This window comes from Solanum stenotomum, chromosome 1 (assembly GCF_019186545.1).
Source record: "Solanum stenotomum isolate F172 chromosome 1, ASM1918654v1, whole genome shotgun sequence".
NCBI classification, from domain to species: domain Eukaryota; kingdom Viridiplantae; phylum Streptophyta; class Magnoliopsida; order Solanales; family Solanaceae; genus Solanum; species Solanum stenotomum.
In genome coordinates this window covers 23,424,691-23,443,549 of record NC_064282.1, presented here as the reverse complement: position 1 = coordinate 23,443,549, position 18,859 = coordinate 23,424,691, and the positions used below count along the sequence as shown (strand labels likewise).

General features: G+C 34.6%; 1 protein-coding gene across 2 annotated transcripts; it reads right to left on the bottom strand.

Moving 5' to 3' along the window:
* Nucleotides 1–3,197: 3,197 nt before the first annotated feature.
* Nucleotides 3,198–17,237, bottom strand: LOC125866855 (uncharacterized). Of its 2 annotated transcripts, none has more exons than XM_049547229.1 (16): nucleotides 16,897–17,237; nucleotides 12,900–13,499; nucleotides 11,529–11,658; nucleotides 11,250–11,451; nucleotides 10,969–11,055; nucleotides 10,741–10,800; nucleotides 10,558–10,644; nucleotides 7,616–7,687; nucleotides 7,474–7,529; nucleotides 6,229–6,314; nucleotides 5,668–5,758; nucleotides 5,418–5,575; nucleotides 5,188–5,279; nucleotides 4,319–4,393; nucleotides 3,805–3,878; nucleotides 3,198–3,605 (listed from the first exon to the last, which is right to left on the bottom strand). In XM_049547229.1, the coding sequence occupies exons 2-16, from the start codon at nucleotides 13,456–13,458 to the stop codon at nucleotides 3,530–3,532; spliced, it is 1,905 nt and encodes a 634-aa protein (XP_049403186.1). In that variant the 5' UTR covers nucleotides 13,459–13,499; nucleotides 16,897–17,237; the 3' UTR covers nucleotides 3,198–3,529. The 2 variants fall into 2 exon arrangements, with proteins under 2 accessions (XP_049403186.1, XP_049403194.1); XM_049547237.1 differs by lacking the exon at nucleotides 16,897–17,237 and adding an exon at nucleotides 13,607–13,633.
* Between the last annotated feature and the right edge of the window lie 1,622 nt (nucleotides 17,238–18,859).

Here is an 18,859-nt window from a genome sequence, read left to right as displayed (position 1 = left end):
TCGAGAATTCAATACTTTCATAAATAAGGGCTTATTATGACTTCTAGACATGAATGAGTATTCTAAAGATAATATTGATCTAGGTGGAGGAGGTGTTGTTTGAGAGATCATAATGAGTCATGACATTTAGCAGTGTTTTAAAAAGGGAAAAGGTTTGAAATATATCCGAATTTTGACCGAAATTGTTGTAACAATATCAAATTTTGGGCTGGACCTATTACCCCCATACACTATTTAATACTGTATTTTAAAGATATATAAGTGCACATGTGGACATCATAAATATTGCATCATTATAAATAGTAACTTATATAGCTGGTCACTTATATATCTTTAAAATACACTATTAAATAGTGTAGGGGGTAATAGGTCCTGCCCAAAATTTGGAACTGTTACAACAATTTTGATCAAAGTTCGATTATATTTAAGATCTTTTTCCCTTTTAAAAAACGTATTTGGGGAGAGTCTCGAAGTGAAGTGTAATAAAAACACACTAAAGCGATTTGTTGGGGTGAAAGTACTTGAAACATAATCATAAGTCCTGTCAATTTGGACATACGAGTAGGCGTTGGGTGAAATTTTGTTTTGGAATGTGAACTCAAGAAAATAAAATGCTATTCAAAATAAAAGTAACTGACTAAAAAACTAATCAAAACTGCTCATCTAAAAAAACTATTAGACTTCTTTAAAAAATTAAATAGATTTTTTGTTTTTTTAGATGAAGCGTTTTTATAACCGTAAGTCCCGTTAATTTTATTTTTTAGATAAAGCATTTTTATATACATGTACAGTTAAAGACAATACAGATTCAGGTGGAGGAGGGTGGTCGTCTGAGAAGTCATAATGAAAATATAATCATTAAATTTAGCAGTGTTTTAAAAAGTATTTTGGGACGAGTCTCGAAGTGGAGCGTGATAAAAAAGTCACTAAGGCAGAGGTAAAAGTACTTTGAGACCTAATCATAAGCCTCCGTCAATTTGAACATATGAGTAGGTGTTGGATGAGTTTTTATTTTGGTATGTGAGCACTGAAAATCTCTCCTAATTAAAATTAAAATCTCTAAGTAAATCCTTAAATTAATATCAAAAGGCAACAAAATTCGACTTGTTATAAAAAATTTAAAAATTAAGAAAAATTAAAATTTAAATATTTTTTATTCTTTCTCTTCGTCTTTCACCATGTAAAGGAGAAAAATAATCAATATGAAAATTACAAAGTATAAAAATGCATCATTCTTCATCACTTATTATGATAGGATACTTCTCGTGAGTTCGGAGTCAAAAGGGCGAAAAAATTTGTCAAAAATTCCAAAAGGGCACACCAATTTTTTTTTAACCAAAAGGGTAAAATCGCTTCTAACGGAGCGATTTCGGATTGACGCCGTTACTATGTTAGAAAACATAAAAATCACTGCGAGTGATTTCGTTCAATTTTTTTTTTCTATTTTCTTAAAATCGCTGTTGTGGCAGCGATTTTGTCAAAAAAAAAACTTTAAACAACGCTGCCCCTACTGCGTTTTTCTCAAAAAAAAAATTAAAATTGCTACTATAGCAGCATGTTAATAAAAAAAAAAAATTAAAATTAAAATAGATGCTATATTTTCTTTAAAAAGTTTTTTTTTTTAAATCACTGCTTTCTTCAAGGCAATAATATATTTAAAATGCAAAAAAAAATAAAAATTAATGAAATCACTACCTTGCAAGCGATTTTTAAATTATTATTTTTCACTTTTTTAAGAAAATCGCTGTTATAGCAGCGATTTCAATTTTAAAAGTTTTTTTTGAGAAAACGCTGCAGGGGCAGATCGCTCCGTTAGGAGTGATTTTACCCTTTTGGTTAAAAAAAAATTGATATGCCCTTTTGAAATTTTTGACAATTTGTTTTTGCCCTTTTGGCTCCGGACTCTACTTCTCATTGTAGGTTCCTTCTTCATTTTATTTTTCAAGTTAATTTATAAATTTTTATTCAACTTTTAAAAAAAAGTCTAATAGTGTTTTTAAATGAGCAATTTTGATTAGTTTTTGTAGTCAATTATTTTATTCTGATTAGAGTTTTAAGATGAAGCGTTTTATGCACAATGTATAGTTAATTGTATATTTTCTTGAAATTTCTATATATTTATAATTATATATTTATAAAATATTAAAAATTCATGTAATTTACGCCTAAAACTTCAAGACTTACGAGTTACTTACGCCTCGCTCCGTATCAAGTTGTATTGCGCTTTTTGAAATACTAACATTCAGCTCCTTTTGGGGATATTAATAATGATATGTTTAATGTAATTATTAAATCGAATTCATATCATCAATAACTAGACTATTTGAATTATTCACTAATTGTGATTGATGTCATCAATAAAAAGAAAAAAAGGTCTTCGCATATGCAAATTAAGAGCATTTTAGAAAAGACTGATACTTTGAAAGGGAAAAACAATTATATTTTGCTCACTACTATAAAGAGACAAAGTTCATTGGAGATATTATGGCTAATGGAAACCTAAATTTTTTATCTTGAAATAATTAATAAAATTCTTACATATATTGATGACTCAGTTGTTTGCAAATATCATCTCTGTCATCAAATTTTAGAAACATATATATTTAAATGTTACAATTTCCTTTAGAAATCATAATCAAATTCCTCGCTACAAGCCTTTTCGGGCTTATTGTGATGTATAAATCAATTTGTGTGCACCTCGAGTAATTTCTTGAGGTACCTACTACCTCCAACAGGCTTAATCATTAAGCAACTTAGTCCAAAACTTGGACAAATAATTTTAAAAAAAAATCAACTAATATTGATGCCTCCGTTCGCATATCTTCTTTTGTTTGTCCTCTTTCTCTCTAGTGTTCTTGAGAAAGTAATTTGCAAAAATTTGATATTGGTCAATGATTCTTATCCATGAACATGAATAATGAAACACATTTTTCCTTTTTTTTTTCTTGGTAAATTAAAAATGCATTCGACTATGGGTGTCTAGTTGCAAAAAAACATTTCTTTTATAACCGAGAAATCCATCTGTAACCCGCCCTTTGGACCAATCACAGCCTTCTAAACTCGATGGATAATGAACCCACCCCTTTTCCCTTCTCCATTTAAATACCAGGCTTTGCTTTGCATGGTGTGGAAAAACATTTTGCATTTAACCTTTGAAAAGGTGTCTATTTAAGTCTATCAAAGTTATAAGGATTTCATTGCTGAAAACTAAGCCCATCAACTCTAATACAATTGTTTTGCTTTCACAGTTACTTTTGTATTTTACCAGCTAACATAATAACCTAGCTTAACTTGATAATAAAGGGTATCCTATCGATGTTTTTGACATAGCTTGCTTACATAATACATATACATTACAATGATAAACATACATTCCTCTCACCATCTACACTGCCAAACACTCTGCAAGATCATGAAAGTAGCCCGACAATGCGGATGGAACCAACGGCGCTCTTTCTTTGGTTATTGATGCCAAATGAAAATGTATTTTTGATATGATATGAAGCTACACCAAGAAAATGCTGCAATTTTATACACATCCTTGGTCCACCATACCACTGGCGATCGTTAGGAAAGCAGAGATCACTGCTCCATGGACCAATGCCCTGCAAATAAAGGAGACAACAATCTATTGAACTGAACGACATTTGAATAAGAAAAATATCCACTCAGGCAACACCTATCACGGGAACAATTTCCTTCTAACCGTTAATTTATATTACTGTATGCATCTATTTACTAAATCTGCAAGAATGGGGATAATTACCCACGCGAATTTTTGTGGTGTCAGTTTTAGAAACTTACTCTGGACTTTCCTTTTGATAACCAAAATCAGTTGCTGCTTTCAGGGCTCTCTGGTAAGTCTGTTTCATAGCCTCCTGCAGAAAGCAAGAGATCCAGCTTCAGTGTTCACTAGGAATGACATTTGCAAAAAAATGGAAAACAGACAATAGAAGCACCTGCAGGAAAAAAAGATGCTGCTAGCATGCTACTATATAGAACCTCATCTTAAGACAATTAGTGTTGGCTTACAGAATATTTAAGGTCAAGAAGGATGATAAAATACTGCATGAAGATGAATAACATGGGGATATTCTTGAAAAAATTGACTCCAGCAAACGTTAATTTTGTTGGCTAGACAAGTAGGAAAAGCATAACAAGTTTAGTTGATTGGCACTTGCTCCAACTGCATATATTTGATCATCACATTCAAACTGAGAAGTTTGATCACATTGACACCTCTAAATGTTGCCCTCTCCCCCCATAACCAAAAGGTAAAGGAAAAACCCCAGTTCTGCATCAAGATGTAAGTGTTAACCTGTAATTTAGACTCAAAATCCTCTGGAGACCAGTTCAAATTGCACTCTTTCAGTTCAAGTTCCCCTGCAACAACCTGCAATGGATAGTAAGACCTTTTATCAATCTAAGAAATGTACACAAACAAGTTGCAGCAAAGTCACTCCACAACAGAAGAAAATACGGGAAACCTAGTCAAATATTAGAGCATGGCTAGATATAATGTTGATACAAATTGGTGCTTCGTGGTTGTTGCATTAACTTGGTAAGCTTCTGTCTAAAACAAGCTTCATAAAACTACGACTTCACAAGCTCTATCTCATAAAGGAAATGTCAAAATAAGATGCCAATAAAGGAAAAGATGATAAAGTAAAAAGAAGACGATGAAAGAAATTGGAAATGAATCTTTTGAGGACATCAAAAATGTGACACGCCCTCGCGGAAAGCCAGTGAACTGCAGGACAGACTCCGAAATTATTTCCTGTGTAAACATAAAACTGGGATCAGATGAAGAGAATGTGGCTTCCTTCTCCCATTTCCATCATGAGTTCACGGGAATGAACCTTTTTCTTCCCAGATACCAAGATGATTCATCCTTAGCCTTCCCAATACAATCCATCAACAAGGTCAATATTACAGTTTGAATACCTACTTTAGCACTATATCTTGCCCATGTTGGCAGATCCAGTGCCAGTATTAGTGCCACGGGGAAGCATAAGCTCACTTTGAACTAAAGCAAAAGATAGTAGAATGTCATAATGCTAAATCTTCGAATCCCTATATACGTAGAGAAAATGACTTCCGAAGCAAATTCAGGTAGTGTTTGCCATTTTTCAACAAATAAGATACACGTATCATGGAAAGAGAGTAGTCAAGAACAGAGGATCCTACCCCTCCCACACCAGCAGCCATAGAAGGAGCAACTAGGACATTAGCTTTTCTCAAAACGTCTACTGCTTCAGCAGTACATGGCATATTGGAGCCTACAAATGAACGGCAATACAGTTAAAAGTGATAAAATTAAAACACGCCAATTACCCCACTCATTAATCATTATACAGGTAGGATGATGGCCAATAATCACAAACAAGTGAGAATGATAACACGATGTTGACCAATACCTTCTACAAGTATACGGCAACCAGAGTTAACCAAGTTAATGGCGTCAGATTGATTAATTTCATTCTGTGAGGCACAGGGGAATGCAACATCAAACCTTTCACTCCAAGGCTTAGCTTCATCATAGTACTTTGAGCGAGCATAAGTCTTTGAGTAGTCTCTGCAAATATTACTTATAAGTATGCCATTTATTCAAAACTTTTAAGGTATTTGTCTGCACAGCTATTGTGAAAACAAAAGGAAAAAAAAAACCTTAAGCTTCTCTGCTGAGCTTTGATGTCTCTCAGGAAAGATATCTTCAAGAAATCAAATCCATCATCATCCACCAGATAACCCTTTGCATCTGTAAAATCGTAATTTGCAAACTTAATAATTTAAGTATCGGATTGTATCTGCACCATATAAGTGGTGTAATGAGCTTTGATTCTCACCTTCCAGAAGAGAATCTATTACAAGCATAGACTGATTGCTCAGTAATCCCTATATGGTAAGCTCTAAGCCAAGCAATAATATTCAGTTGAACAAGGTAGGTTGCAGACTGTACCAATTGATATTGGAATACAGAATTTTTTAATGGAATACCTCTCAGCCAGAGGCGGATCTAACCTTAAAGCATGTGAACCTAGTAGCTTTTACTCAAACATTGTATGTGTATTAACAAATTCACTAAATACCTATAAATATTTAACTGTGAACTCAACTATATTAACTTGTGGTCGTTATAGGAAGACAGAAACTTCAAATACTGGATCCACCTCTGCGCTCAGTAGTCATGCAAGCTGAAAACATTTCAGAAGAAATCAGAAAGTTTACCAGATACGGTGATGGGAACGGCCCCATAAGCAATAAGCTTCTCTAGGACATGCATTGCAATCTTTCCACAACCGCTAACTGCACACCTGTACATACAGACAAGGGCAAACCAGAGGAATTATTACAAAGCCACACATTACTCGAAGAAAGAAGGGACAAAGCCAAAGAGAACAATACGTTTAGTGAACAATCTCAATTTTTAGGCTACTGTGGGTGTTCTTCCCATCATGTTTAATTTCTTTTTGATCGATTCATCCCAAAACAAAGTGGCCAAACAGATTTTTCATTGGCTAAATTGAAATTGTTCCAGTGACTGCTTTAAACTATTGACTTCATCCTACTCGATCTACACGACCTACACGACCTTTTCCATCAGCACAGTAAAACACATAGACCCTAAGAATTACTTCATCACCGAAATCACAGACGGAAAAACTGAAGTCAGGATAACGAGTAAAAACACAGTTGCCGCGTGCCATATCATCTGTAGCTATGAAGCTCAAAATAGATATCTATCAATGATAATCATAAAGACGAAAGAAACTCAGACTTAAAAGGCAATACGATGGGAGGAAACTGCTAATGGACATTACAGTACTTTGATGCCAAGGTGCAATAGAAACAGCCACACAAAATACTTCTCATACATCAGCAAACATAAAGCGCAAACAGCTTTTCTTTTCTACTTTGATACCTGCCTATGTAAAATTGCAAATAGTTTCGAAGCCCATAAATATGTCTTGGAGAGGGCAGGTTAAGATGACCTAATAAAGTGCTACCTATGGTGTGTATACTTAAACTATTAATAAGGGTGTTAAGATGATAATTTCTCAAAATATGCACAAGATTTGTCAAAATGCTGGCTTTTAATATCCATTTAAATGGACCTCTATGTATTCCAGATTTTGATAAATGTTCAAGTGTCTGTGAAACCATCTAGCTTTCAGACTGGAAGATCCATACAAGAACTCAAACTGAAGGCTGTAAATTATGACAAATGGAGTGGGAAAGTCTAAATATCTACATGCTACCAATTCATGTTTTCTGACAAAGATCTCCATGAACTTCTAGCAGGCTTACCACTTTTCAGCTGCACCCATGATGTAGGTATTCTTATAAAGGCAAACAGATCCACTGATATTGCCATTAATGAAGATCAGTAAAATAAACCCCAAATATTAGGCTATTTTTCTCTTATATTTCTGATTTCACAGACAAAGAAATCCGTAATTGAAGGGATGGTACCTTAATCCTTTTAGTTCTTTGTTCATGTCTGCAAGCATAAGCTGTGCAAAGAAAACCTGAAAATTGCAAGTCAAATTAGTTGGCAGGAACTAGACAAGTATTTAACAATGAAAAACAACAAGAGAAAAAAAAGAGACTTCACCAATCCATAGCCAGTAGCCTCAGTTCGAAGACTGGAGCCTGACCAATTTACTCTAGGTCCTGTAAAACTTCCCTGCATAACATGGAATGTGTAAAATTCAGTAATTCATATAACTATTTTTTTATGACAAAGGAAACTCGCAGCCACTACCCTTTGGGCGAGCACGGGGTAAAACCCCTGCTCCTATGCAATAGCTCGCAAACTACATAGGAGCGGTAACCCGCACTAGGCAAGCCCAGTGCGACGAGCTCGACCCAAAAGGCAAACCCCTTGCTTTCGCTGGCAAGGGGTTTCAAACTTGAGACCTCCAACATGGAAATCCCAAGCCCAAACCACTGGGCCACCTCGAAGGGTTCAGTAATTCATATAACTATAACTGAAAGGAAAGAGAGAGGAGAAAGGGAAAGGAGAATGTTTATAATCATTTGGATGATGCACAATATTTAGTCCAACGAAAAAGGTTTAAAGTAAACTTATTTTTTTGATAATAAGGTTTAAAGTAAACTTATTCAAAGACACCAAATCTGGTGTTTCAGGCATGAAGAAATGTTTATCGAGAAAAGGTAAATGTATTATATATATAGCACCAAGAAGGTGCTGTCAAAAGTACTAACAAACTATCTTTTTCTATTCCTAAAGTTATTCTATAAGTTCTATCACTTTTTATCATCATCATTAACATAACTCTGTTTACACCAAAAAATAAAACAAATGTAAACAGTTCATTTTAATCTTTCCAATGGACTCTTAAAGAAATGTTGATTATCTAGTCTTAACATCTTAGCAACATCAAGTGCTTCGGGACTATGCGTTATCTATATGATTGGCACAGCTCTTAACAGGTGTTACCATGACCATATAGTCAATTAGAGACGTGTATAGAAACAAACAAACAAGAAAATGAAAAAAAATAACACTAGTCATACGGAGATGCTTTATCTAGAAGAGTTAGAACCCCTAAAGGAAAGGACTAAAACCGCTGCAAAATTGTTACCCGTATCTTTACTTATTACAAAGACAGCCAAACAACTTCCATGCATACTTGCAAACCAATACTTACTACGAACATTTTATGTTACATCAAGGATAATAAGCTAGATCTACCTGTTTATCAATAATATAGAGCCACTTAGCATATGTGAATCATTATGGAATCATTAACTAATTTTGGAAGTATTTTTACTGCTTTCCTACTTTAAAGTTTCCTAATTTAAAAGTTTCTTAATTTAAAGTTTCCTAGTTAGGTTTTTAGTAGAATTTGAAGCTCATGCTATTTGGGATATGTTGTCCCTATATATGTAGGGATGAATTTTGTTATTTTCAAAAGCCATGATTAATATTTTTTGAGAGTTTTCTCTTCTTTTACACCTTTGTGTGTTCTTAACTTGATATCTTTGGTATCTATTAAAGAAATTAGTCTTATACTAATTGTTGTCTCTAATTTCTACGNCAAAATCTATCTCCTATATTCCTTATAAACTGTCTAGAAATAGGTTAATTTCCCCTATATCCTTAGGTATAGAATGTATACACCAAAAGTAAAATGTTGCTAAACAGTTCATCTTTATACTTTGGNATTTGGGATATGTTGTCCCTATATATGTAGGGATGAATTTTGTTATTTTCAAAAGCCATGATTAATATTTTTTGAGAGTTTTCTCTTCTTTTACACCTTTGTGTGTTCTTAACTTGATATCTTTGGTATCTATTAAAGAAATTAGTCTTATACTAATTGTTGTCTCTAATTTCTACGAAATAGGGATCCAGATCACTTTTTATCTAAGTTCTTAGTTTACTCTATTAGTATCATAATTAGCTTTTATCCATTATTTTTTAAAAACTAAGATCAATTAGGGTTCTTCGCACTTGATTTCAAAATTTTGGGATTTTATTCGCAAATTTCGCCTATCTTTGATTTCTTGCCTTTAATCTTAGTATTTCCGCTTCCGCATTATTTTCTTGTTTATTCAAGTAACCTGATTCTTATCAAATCCCTATTATAAACAAGAATGGGGTTACTAAATATCCCACTTACTTCTAGTGGTTCTCATGAATTTGTTTCCCATCTTTAGCTCTTTCAATTCATTCACCCCATTCCTTTTATTGACTGCTTGCTCCTGTTGCTTGCCTATATTCTACTGCCTCTTGCCGTTATGATTTAAACCTGCATTGTAATAAATCCTATTTTCCCCCATTATAATGTCATAGGATTTAAAACCTGCATCGTTATGAATCTTATCTTCCTCCGTTATAATGTTCCGGCCTAACTACCGCAAAAAAAAAATGTAAATGTTGTTGGAGTGAAATCAACCTAGAAAGGCATAACCTCGAAAAGTGTGCCTGAGAGCATTTTATCTAAGGAGGTTGTCTTTGGTTTTGCAGATTTGAACATAACATCATAATGCTAACTTAACACAAAAACAAATAACATAATGATATGTACTTGTTCATATCCTGCCCCCCAAGAGTCAAGGCTTTGGTCTAGTGGTAAGAGCGCAACATGATGTGTCACGTCACAGATTCAAACCTTATAAAATATAAAAACTTCGTATTTAAGAGGAGAATGTTAAGAGGGGTGTGGGCGATTATCGACGAGTTTAGAACTGTGCGTTACTGGCCCTCGGGGACCTTATAGTTGAAAAATGAAAAATATAATCCACCACCTCCTCCTCCTCTCTTTTTTTTTCTTCTATTTTTTGCCTTTTTTGAGTTAAAATATCTGAACATTAAGCTTAGCATAATGTTCTGCTGTCATCCCGTGAAATTCAGCAAATTTCATATATGTGAATTATTAGCCTCTTGATTCTTGTATACGTTTTAAGGAAATTATCTCGCCTGGACTTGACCATTCTTATCCATTGCCACACTAGATGCAGGAAAAGAAAGAAATTGGAGGACCAGAAGGATAAGATCTTAAATATCAGAAAATTAATCATCTTCACCTGTGAATGACCCGCCAGTCGGCGATATTGTCCATGCAAAAAGCCCATTTCTCGAGTACCAACACCCATCTCTTCCGAAGGAAGATCCTACATGATCAGACGATAAATCAAACTACAGAATTTAGATCTGATTTGACAGGAAACTGAAAGCGAAAACAGATGTAGACATAAGTATTTAGCTACCTTTTCAGGACCCAAATAACGATACAGTTCATTCATAAAACTCTGACAAAATCGCATAACCTACAGTGAAGAAGGCAGAAAATAGAAGATTTAAAAAAAACAACTACTACTACTACTACTTCTATGCCACAATGCAATAAAAACTTTGGGGACCATTATAGAACAAAGCCTAACGCTTGAAATAAACTTGTGACTAGAAATCAACATGGTTAAAAGATAAGCATATACCTCACCATCACTTTTGCTTTTAGGATCAAAATCACTTCCACCTGAAGAACCCCCAAGTCGGTAAGGCGACAAGGCATTTTTCAAAGTCTACCAGACGAGAGCAAATCAAACATTATGAGAAGCAGCATACTTTTTCAACTCAACTTCACACTACACCTTCATCAAAAAGATTAGATGGGAAAAAGATACAGCAATCGCTTGTACACTATAGAGCAAATATACACACATTATAAGTGTTCTAAAGTAAAATTAAAAGACTAAGATAGATGGCAGAAAATCACCTGTCCAAAGCTAAGAAATTTGGCAATACTCAGGTTCATTGATGGATGGAACCGGAGACCACCCCTGCACGGACCTAGAGTCTGATTAAAATGAACCCGAAACCCTCGGTTCACATGCGTCTCACCCCTATCATCAACCCACGGCACTCGAAAAACAATTGTGCGCTCAGGTTCTAATAACCGCTCCATGGTGCTTACATAACTAACACAGAGTAAAGTTTCCTTATCAGAGTTGTAATGATTACTCTCATACATATGGTTTACGTTCAAGACACTTACCTTGAGTTCTTTGAAATGACTCTTTCTAAAGCGTGAATCGCTTCTTGAACAGACTGTATGAATTCTAGCTCATGAGGATCCCTTTTCAGTGCAGCTTCAATAATTGATCCAGCCGATTTTGACATAAGAGCTTTTAAGAGATTTCAACAGCAATGAAGAAGTTAGAGAAATATCTCAGTCTCTCGGAAAAAAATCCGACACCCACAAAAAAAGAAACAAGAATGATTTGTGAAATGACTATGTATTCTTGAGTGAAAATATATGTGTGTGAGCTTTGGAGATGAGACAAATTGATTTCAGTGGTTATTGTTTTTCTTTTACGAAACAGCGCACATAGAATTAAACAAAGATGGGCCCATGATGCGAAACTACACTTGTCACAAATTTACAACCCCATCCATCAATATGGAATAGAAGACCAAAATCAACTCTCGACTCGGCCATACTTGATGTCACACAAATACTTCTCAACGTAAGAGTCAATGTAGTATGTTAATTAATTTGTTTCCCTATTCAATAGTCATACAAATTCATGCCAGCATACTGGATAAAGCCTGTTCTAGAAACTTCTAGACTTTCCCATAATGCTTATTGTATTTGTTTAGTTGGCTCAATCAGTCCCCTGTAACTAGTTGTGTTCAATTTTTGGATTGTGTCTGCTCCTTGGTGATGGAAGTTCTTTGGTGTATATGAGCAGGCACTATCTCCCTTTCTTGCAATCTTTTGCTTGCATCATCTGGATGATTTTTGATGAATTACCCTTACTTCATCGAAAAGGCTTATGTGGGAAGATGTCCCTGGAGATTGGCCCAAGTGGTAACAGTGTAGTGTGTGATGTGTGGGTTAGGTGCACATCATGGTTTTGAACCTGTACAAAAGCCCAGTATTTAAGTGAAGGGTAGAGGAGTAGACCATTAGCCACCATGTTTGAACCGTGCACCATTGGCTCCAGGGATTTCTCAGTTACCAAAAAATGAAAAAAAAAAATATGTTGAAAGATTTACAAGTTCTTGCTTAGATATTAACAAATTAGCTCTGCTCTTAGCACTGACATCAAACCCATATAGCTCAATTTAAGTGGGGGAAAGGCTGGAGTCTATGAACTCCTCTACGAAAAAAGACAAATTATGATCGCAAATACGGTTTCTGCATCAGTGGAGATTTGAACCATGTATAATAGATGAATTTCTGAAGCTATCATCAATATACCAAAAGAGGAGGTCCGTAGGAAAGAGTTAACATATTCTTGAAAAGGTGTTGATAAATTAAATAAACAATGCTTTAGAAGTCTCATACAATTTTTAAGATTAAAACAAAAGTGAAAAGGACAAGGTGGATACAACCACCAAGAAAACTAAAAAAGGAAATTACCTTTAACATATAAAGGTTTATCAACAACAATCTTATCTTTGGATGCCATTTGGAGACGAAGAGCTTCTTTGTGAAGTAAACTATTATTATGCTCCTCCAGAGCACTCATCTGCATGTTTCGGCTGCCTTCATTTCCATATGGATTCCTCCTATGCTTCCTACCATATTCTCTGCAAACAGAGCAAAATATCCTCGCTGTGCCATCTTTCACATCAACATATGCCCATTTATACGTATCTGCCCACTCCTCTCTCCATCTTTTAACGACCTTCTTTTTCTTTTTCGCTGGTTGCGTCTTCAACAAGTCCTGATTCCCACCGGAAGCCTGATGAATCATCATCTGCTTGCTCTCATCATGGTCTTCGGCTGCAGATTCTTGTGGTGGAACATTAATCAAAGTATTATTACTAAATGAAGGGTCATCATCCCCAGGTCCTATTTCCAAATCAATCTCTTCTCCTATCTCTCTCACTACAAGATGATGCCTCTGAGCCTGATGGATTAAGTTCATGTCATCCATTGTAGAATTCATCCCACCCCCACCAGTTGGAAGTAGCATTCAGCATGACAATTTATATACAGTATGATTCGGCCAGCTTGCTGCAAACATAATACACACTAATAAATCTACTTGATTAAATCTCAAAACGCTCCAATACCAGTGCGCATTAAGAGTTGAACAGTTAATCATAAATTGAAAAGCATACTGAATTTTCTTCTCCGTGTTCAGGGTCAGAATTTCAGAGGCTAAGTGTTTGCCTATCTCCTACCTCTATTTACTTTCAGATCAGGCTCTACAATCCCCATTAGGTAAAATAAGAAAGAAAAGAGGGGACCAAGGAAGAAGGAGAAACCAGTTGGCTTGAGATTATCAACAAAGCATTCTTCATGACCTACCAACTTTATAAATGCAGTAGCAAATCGTAGAAAATATCAATTTCCAGTAGTATACACTCAAAATTTGTTATTGAATAAACATCGGGTATTCTTATTCATGAAAAGGAATTGTATTGCACATATACTACTTCCAAAATTTCCTAGTAACTATGGACTTGAGACGAAGTGTCCTCATGAGTAATATGAGAAGCTAATTGTAGTAGGAAGGATTTAATATTAAACTGACAACGAAGAACAAGGAGGGAAGAGTTAAATAGAAAATCATAGCTTAAGTACTATGCCATATGTTGCTGAAGACAATGTACTTACAACAAGATTGTTTAAGAAGATGCAAATTAAACTTGATTGTAACTCATCTTAGCTCAATTTCAAGAAAAACATTCCTAATAATTATTAAAGACAGTTATGAACACTATGGTCTACATCACTCGATGGAAATGCAGTTACCAATTATGTTAGTTCTATTACTCAATGTACTTGGTCAATACAAGAAATTGAGGTGCAATTAAGGGGAAAGGAAGCATTTCAGAGGTAAATGCATATCTCCTAACTATAACAATAGCATAAGGAGGAGCTGCTGGTGGTCTTCTAAGGCAAAAATGAGGAAAGGGGCGACAAAATTAAAGAAATTGATTACTGATTTAAATCAAGATGGGCGAAATATATTTATGCATCATTCATTGCATTGATCCTAAAAGAAAGGGGCAATTGAGATCAAGGATTACAGACCAATCAGCCTTATAAGCAGTGTTTACAAGATTGCTTCTAAGCTTTTGGCAAGAAGACTTGAACCTGTTACTTGAAGCTAGTCTCTGGTAGCCAGAATGCCTTTGTCAAGGGAAGGCAAATCACTGATGCATCCTTATTGCTAACGAGGCAATGGACTGGAGACTCAAAAGTGGAAAGCCAGGGGTGCTGTTCAAATTGGATATTGAAAAAGTTTTTGACAAAGTGAGTTGGTCCTATTTGATCAATATGTTGAGACGCACGGGATTTGAGGAAAGATGGTTAAGATGGATTAAAATTTTGTATCTCAACTGTCAAATACTCTGTTTTGGTAAATAGGGGGCTTGTGGGGTTCTTCTCTCCTCAAAGAAGCATCAGGCAAGGTGACCCTATTTCACCTTTCCTCTTTATTCTTGTCATGGAAAGGCATAGTAAAATGCTACAAAAATCCAGGCAGCTTCACTGGATAGAGGGCTTCAAAATAGTAAGGAATAATGGGTCCCAAGCTACAGTTTCACATTTGCTTTATGCAGATTACACTCTGGTCATCTGTGGAGCTGAGAGATCCCAAGTGATCCACCTAAATCTAACTTTGTCTGTTTTTGAAGCTATCTCAGGGATACACATGAACATGCAAAACAGTACCATATTCCCCGTAAATGAAGTTGCCAATCTGGAAGAATTGGCAGGCCTTATGGGCTGCAATATTGGCTCTTTTCCTTTTAGCTACCTTGGTCTTCCTTGGGTGCTAAATCCAATTCCATAGACATTTGGAATGGGATGATTGAGAAATTTGAGAAGAGGTTGGCCACCTGGCAGATGCAATACCAATCCTTTGGATGGATGAAGACTAACACTAATTAATAGTGTTCTGGACTAGATCATTAGTCCAAAAAGCTTTCAAGGAAAACATACAGAGTTGGGCTGTGGAAAGGCATCAGGAAACTTTAGAGCACCTTTGCTCAGAACACTCATTTGGCGGCAGGGAATGGCTCTCTTATATGATTTTGGAAGAACAAATGGTTAGGAAATTCCAACATCCAGGAAGCATTTCCAAACCTTTTAACTCTTGCCCAAGATCCTGATGTTGTCATAGTATCATACAGAGAAGGGGCTGACTGGAACCTCCAACTTAGAAGGGATTTGTATGACTGAGAATTCTATGAGCTGCTAGACCTCTACACTAGTCTACAACAAAGCAACCTGAGTCCATCGGTAGCAGACAGACTTAAATGCGGCAATCAAGCAGGTGGCATCTTCTCTGTTAAGTTGAGCTACCATAAAATGTGCTCTTGCAATCCCATGCTTGACAACTGGCCTTGGAAGCTCATATGGAAAGCAAAAATTCCTCCCAAGGTCATTTCTTTCACCTGGACAGTCCTGAATGAGGAATGCCTCACTCAGGATAATCTGATAAAGAGGAAGCTGAAAGCCCTGGCCATCTTTTTACTTCAGATCTATGAAGCATGTTTTTGTGCATTTATGGGCTCAAATGGATCACTCCTCACTCATTAAGGGAAGCATACTTGAGTTGGTGCTTATGGAGAGTTGATAAATCCATCAAGCACAAATGGAGAATGATACTTGCTTGCATTTTTTGGAGTATTTCGACAGAAAAGAACAGGAAATGTTTTGAAGGGATCTCAACTCCTATAGGCTCTATATATTTATTTTGAAATAGGTGACTTTAACTCCTATAGGCTCTATAAAAGCTAAATGTATGGCTAGTCTATTTTGCTGGTTCAGTTTATTCCCATCTAATAGTTCAGATCAACAATTAGACTTCAGTAGTTCCCTAGCTCTGGCATAGACAGTTTTTGTGTAGGAGCGAGATGCTTCTGTAAGCTTCAATGTCATATCTTGTAACTACTGCATCTTTCAAAGATATCACTTACTTCATCAAAGAAACAAAAGCTCAACTTTTAGGCAATTCGAGCTGCACACTTCTACCTGCGTAAACTTGGACCTAAAACCATTCAGTTTCATGGATATATACATCACACTATACAACTTCTAGCCCTTCTATTGAGCTATTTTAAGCTTTCTACTCATCCATTCAACTCAATTTTCTATTATAGAGGAAAAAAAAGAGTCCAAAGCTTCACATGAATGCTATGCATAAAACCTGAATAGAAATTAAATAAAAAAGATACAATCTTTAAGATGCCCTCAAAGAGCTATCTTTCAGCCACCGTCACCTAACACAGATGAAAACTTCTCACGTTTTTCTCAAATATCAACGTCTACCAAACAAATAAACCCAAAATGCAACATCCCCAAACAATAAAAGAACCAATTGAATTAGAACAGAAATGTTGGGACCTCTCAATTGGGAGTCCCTTTGAGCAAAGCTAAAAAATGAAAAGACTCTTACTTTTCAAGAACCCACTCAAATTGGTTTGATCAGATTCTTGTTTCAATCTTTCTGAAATGTAACTCCCAAGTTTTCCTCTTCTACAAGAGCTGTTTTCCCATGTCGGTCCAATTCGCCAGCAAGGTGCTTCCCAGCTGCTACTGGATAAAGGGTGATTCCAACTATAGAATGCTATAAATAGAGTAAAACTGAATTTTCTGAAAGAGAACCGACAAGGTAGTAGTGTCGGAGCAATTGGATTTTGCTATAAAGTTATCAATTTGGCGAGTCCAGTGACTCGCTCTCTGCAATTGGGGGTTTTTTGGGGGAAGAAAGGGGTGAATAATGAAGAGAGGAACTAATTTGATAAATTTGGATTCTTTTTGTTGGGAACAAAACAAAAAAAAAAAGGAATAAGCATTTTTCATTTTTGTTCTATTTTTTATTTTATTTTATTACAAAATCATTTCAAGTATCTATTTTAGTTAGCTTTTGATCATTAATTCTGAATTAAATTTTAAAATTTTATCTTTGAATATCTATTTCTCTAAAAAAAAATATTGGATTTTAGAAATTTAATCTTCATATATTTACAGAGTTTTAAAATATTAGCTCAGATTAATTTTGAAATTTTGGGACTTTCACTTATAAGACTAAAAAAAAACTGTAAATAAAATACATATTGAAAGACAATTTTAAAATTCTGAAAAATAAAATTTTAAAAACTAAAAATTTTAATTTTTTACATCAAAATGTTTTAGTCAAGTAAAAGTTTGTTTTGCTACTCCTTCAAGTTATAGTATTAGTTGGTTCACTTTCATAAAATAGAAACTTTATATTTATTTTTGTCAGTGTACGCATTATCATATTAGTGAAAAGGGTATTAGATGAATTCTAGTATGTGATGTGTTAGATGATTATTTTTTTTGGATAGAGAATCAAGATGTGGTGGTAAATACTACTTTAGTGATGAATAAAAGTTATTTAATTATAAATAAATAATAATATTTTTAAGCACTTAGATGAATCAAATGGTATCATTATAATAGCTATTATAATGAAAAAAATAAAATATGAGAGTCGATCAAAAAAGTGAATCGCTTGACAGATTCTTTTGTAATTCATTCATTAAGATTGGAAGATGGTTGAAACCCTTCAAACATACAAATTGCACAAGTGAAGCTGGAAAATGAACTACAACATATAATGTATTTGCACCATCACCATCTTCAAATAAAGTTTTTTCTACTACAGCGTCATAAATGACGCATAGCAAAGAAGTGTTCAATACATCAACAACTTATATCATGTGAAAGGGGTTCAAGGTTCAATTATGAAGCACTTGAAAATTAGAATGAATTTGAATATAGTTGTTACACCAAAACTAGGTACACAGAATCAACCAGACTATCTTAGTGGATCTTTGTAACTTAACGTAAATATGAAATCATAAAAAAATTGATTTTTTTGAATTTTGTATGTAACTCACTAAATGTACGAAAAACAAAGAGAATATGTGTATGAGAATTGAACAATGAAACTCTCAAGCATTTGGCAATGATGTGTTGATATCAATGATGATTTATTTCATCATTTTGTCAATAGTGATAATTGAAATTTATTTGTCTCCTAATCAAATAAAAAAAACTGAATGGTTTAATTGATAAAAATGATTATGTGACGTTATCAATGGTTATAGCTATTCAATACAATTTCATTGTGTTAAAGACGTTTAGTTGTTGGTTGAATATCAGAAGCAAGCAATTAATTATTTAAAGACTATATTAAGGTATGTTAGTTTTTACTTCAAACAAACAAATTTGTGGCTGTCAAGTTTTTTTTTAAAAAAAAATTGCCTATATAAGCAAATGCCAAACTTTAGACATTTTGTTTGATTTTAATTATTGTATATTGAATTTTAATTCAAAGTAAATAAATTTATAAATTTTTATTCACTATAAGCAATCTCAATATCATTTATGTG